The following is a 1,885-nucleotide window of genomic DNA, read 5'->3' as shown; positions in this document are numbered from 1 at the left end:
TTCCTCATGAAGGAGAGAGGAAATTCCTGTTCTCACATGGACTCAAGGCAGTACCTTTTCCAGCATTTTTGAGGCATCTGTCACTATTTAGGGCATTTTAATTTCGTAGGAAATGCCAAAACCTCATGCCCAACATATATGCTGTTACATGCATGGGATGAGCCCTCTTTTTCCATGTGTGATGATACCTAACAGCCATGGCACTGGAATTCCAGGGAGGATCAACTTCTCCATGGCTTAACTGGGCTGCCATTCCCAAGTCCACAGCTGCCTCTGCTGTGGGTTGAACACAGCTGTGAATCCGTCCCTTCCCGACGGATCTATTTAAATAAACAGAACCTTTCCCATATTTTTTGGTGGAGCATCTTCTCCTGAATACTGGGCACAGGGGAAAAAAAAAATCACAGGGTTGGTGGGTTTTGTCCTCCAGTTCCCTGGAGAAGGATGATGTTGAGGGTGGAGAGGAGAGACTCCAGGACCCACTGCTTTGCCGCCTCGCTCCGTGTTTGTCTTTCCAGTTTCTCTCCCTCTCAGGTCTCAGCCCTTTCCTTGGATCCATGTTGGTTTAATTCAGTAATATTGGAAAAATGCTCTGAGACCTTCTAGTGGAAGTCAGAGAGATGAATTATAATTAGCACAGAAATTGGCAGACTTAGCGGGGGAAAAATGTGAAGGAATGTTTGATTTTCGTGGCGCTCAGTAAGATTTGGGGTAAAGACTTGTCTCTGTATTAGAGAGCTTTAACCTCCACCTGGGATTAAAATAGTCCCTCTCTCCTCCTTGATGAAAATACGCTTTCTTCAGCTTGTAGCCCCATCCTTTTTCACCTCACCTCGAAATAAATGAGCTCTGCTGGTATAAAACCACCAGTGGAGAGGTGGATAAAGCAGATGGTGAAAGAGGGAGGTCCCACTTAGGGTGTCATGGTCCTGCTACTTACCTGGGATGAGCTCTGCAGCTTCTTAGATGGCTTCATGAGCATCTTTAGGATGCTATTCCTGCTGGGACCAGGCTCAACAGGAAAGGAAGGGGCACAGGGAGCTGGAGAGTTTTCAGCTGGGTCGGGGGAGGTTGTGGGAGGGTCTGATGAGCAACAGAGCTGGCACGAGGGAGGGAACAGATTGCCTGAGCCTGGGAAGGGGGGCAGGATCTCCCCCTTTCCATGGCAGGAATCCACTGGGGCAGCTCAGTCAGCACCACCAGGGCAGGATCTGGCTCCTCCAGGTGCCAATGGAGCAGGTCCTGCTCTGAGCTCCCATCCCTGTGCTCTGCTGATGTGAGATGGGGCTGCCTCGTCCAGCTCAACAACACGACGCCCTCTCAAGTTCCAACAGGCCCAGACTGGGTTTGCTGGGGTCACCTTTTCCATCTAGATGGCTGGAGTTTTAGGGAAACTCTTAGAACCCGAGAAAAGCAAATAAAGGATGGGAAGGAGATGGGACAGAGATCAGGAGGATGCTCCCAGTTGTAGGTCTGAGATGTCCCCGTGGTGGGGTGGAGGTGGTGAAGTGAGAGCAGCTCATGACTTCTTCCCTAAACTGAGACATGTCTTAGGTGGGATTTTTTTTTTCCATCCCAAAATCACATATTAAAACTCATTAAACCTCTTTTTTCTCAATAGGTTACATTCCCTTTGGAACACCCATCGTAAGTATTTTAACATCTCTCCCCACTTCGTTTGTGAGCACCAAGAAATGCATTTTTTAGCACAATTCTCCACATTCCACCTTCTCACCTCGTGAAATGTTCCCACAGGATTCCCACCTTTCCCACTTAATGTTAACAAGGGTTTAATCATGTAAAACCCACCCTCTGGTTGAGGTTCTGTATCTATTAATATATTGATTTTATCTATCTGTTGTATGTGAGATTATTTATCTATTAA

At 47.4% G+C, this 1,885-nt stretch overlaps 1 protein-coding gene across 1 annotated transcript in view; it reads left to right on the top strand.

Moving 5' to 3' along the window:
- Positions 1 to 1,885, top strand: part of SFXN5 (sideroflexin 5) — a 103,604-nt gene that overhangs the window by 40,291 nt on the left and 61,428 nt on the right. The window contains exon 6 of the mRNA XM_017836877.1: positions 1,622 to 1,647. Within this exon, the coding sequence (XP_017692366.1) occupies positions 1,622 to 1,647 (26 nt within the window). The remainder of the gene's footprint in view (positions 1 to 1,621; positions 1,648 to 1,885) is intronic.

Source organism: Lepidothrix coronata, unplaced genomic scaffold, assembly GCF_001604755.1.
Source record: "Lepidothrix coronata isolate B3197 unplaced genomic scaffold, Lepidothrix_coronata-1.0 Scaffold287, whole genome shotgun sequence".
NCBI lineage: Eukaryota > Metazoa > Chordata > Aves > Passeriformes > Pipridae > Lepidothrix > Lepidothrix coronata.
This window is presented reverse-complemented; position numbering and strand designations above follow the sequence as displayed.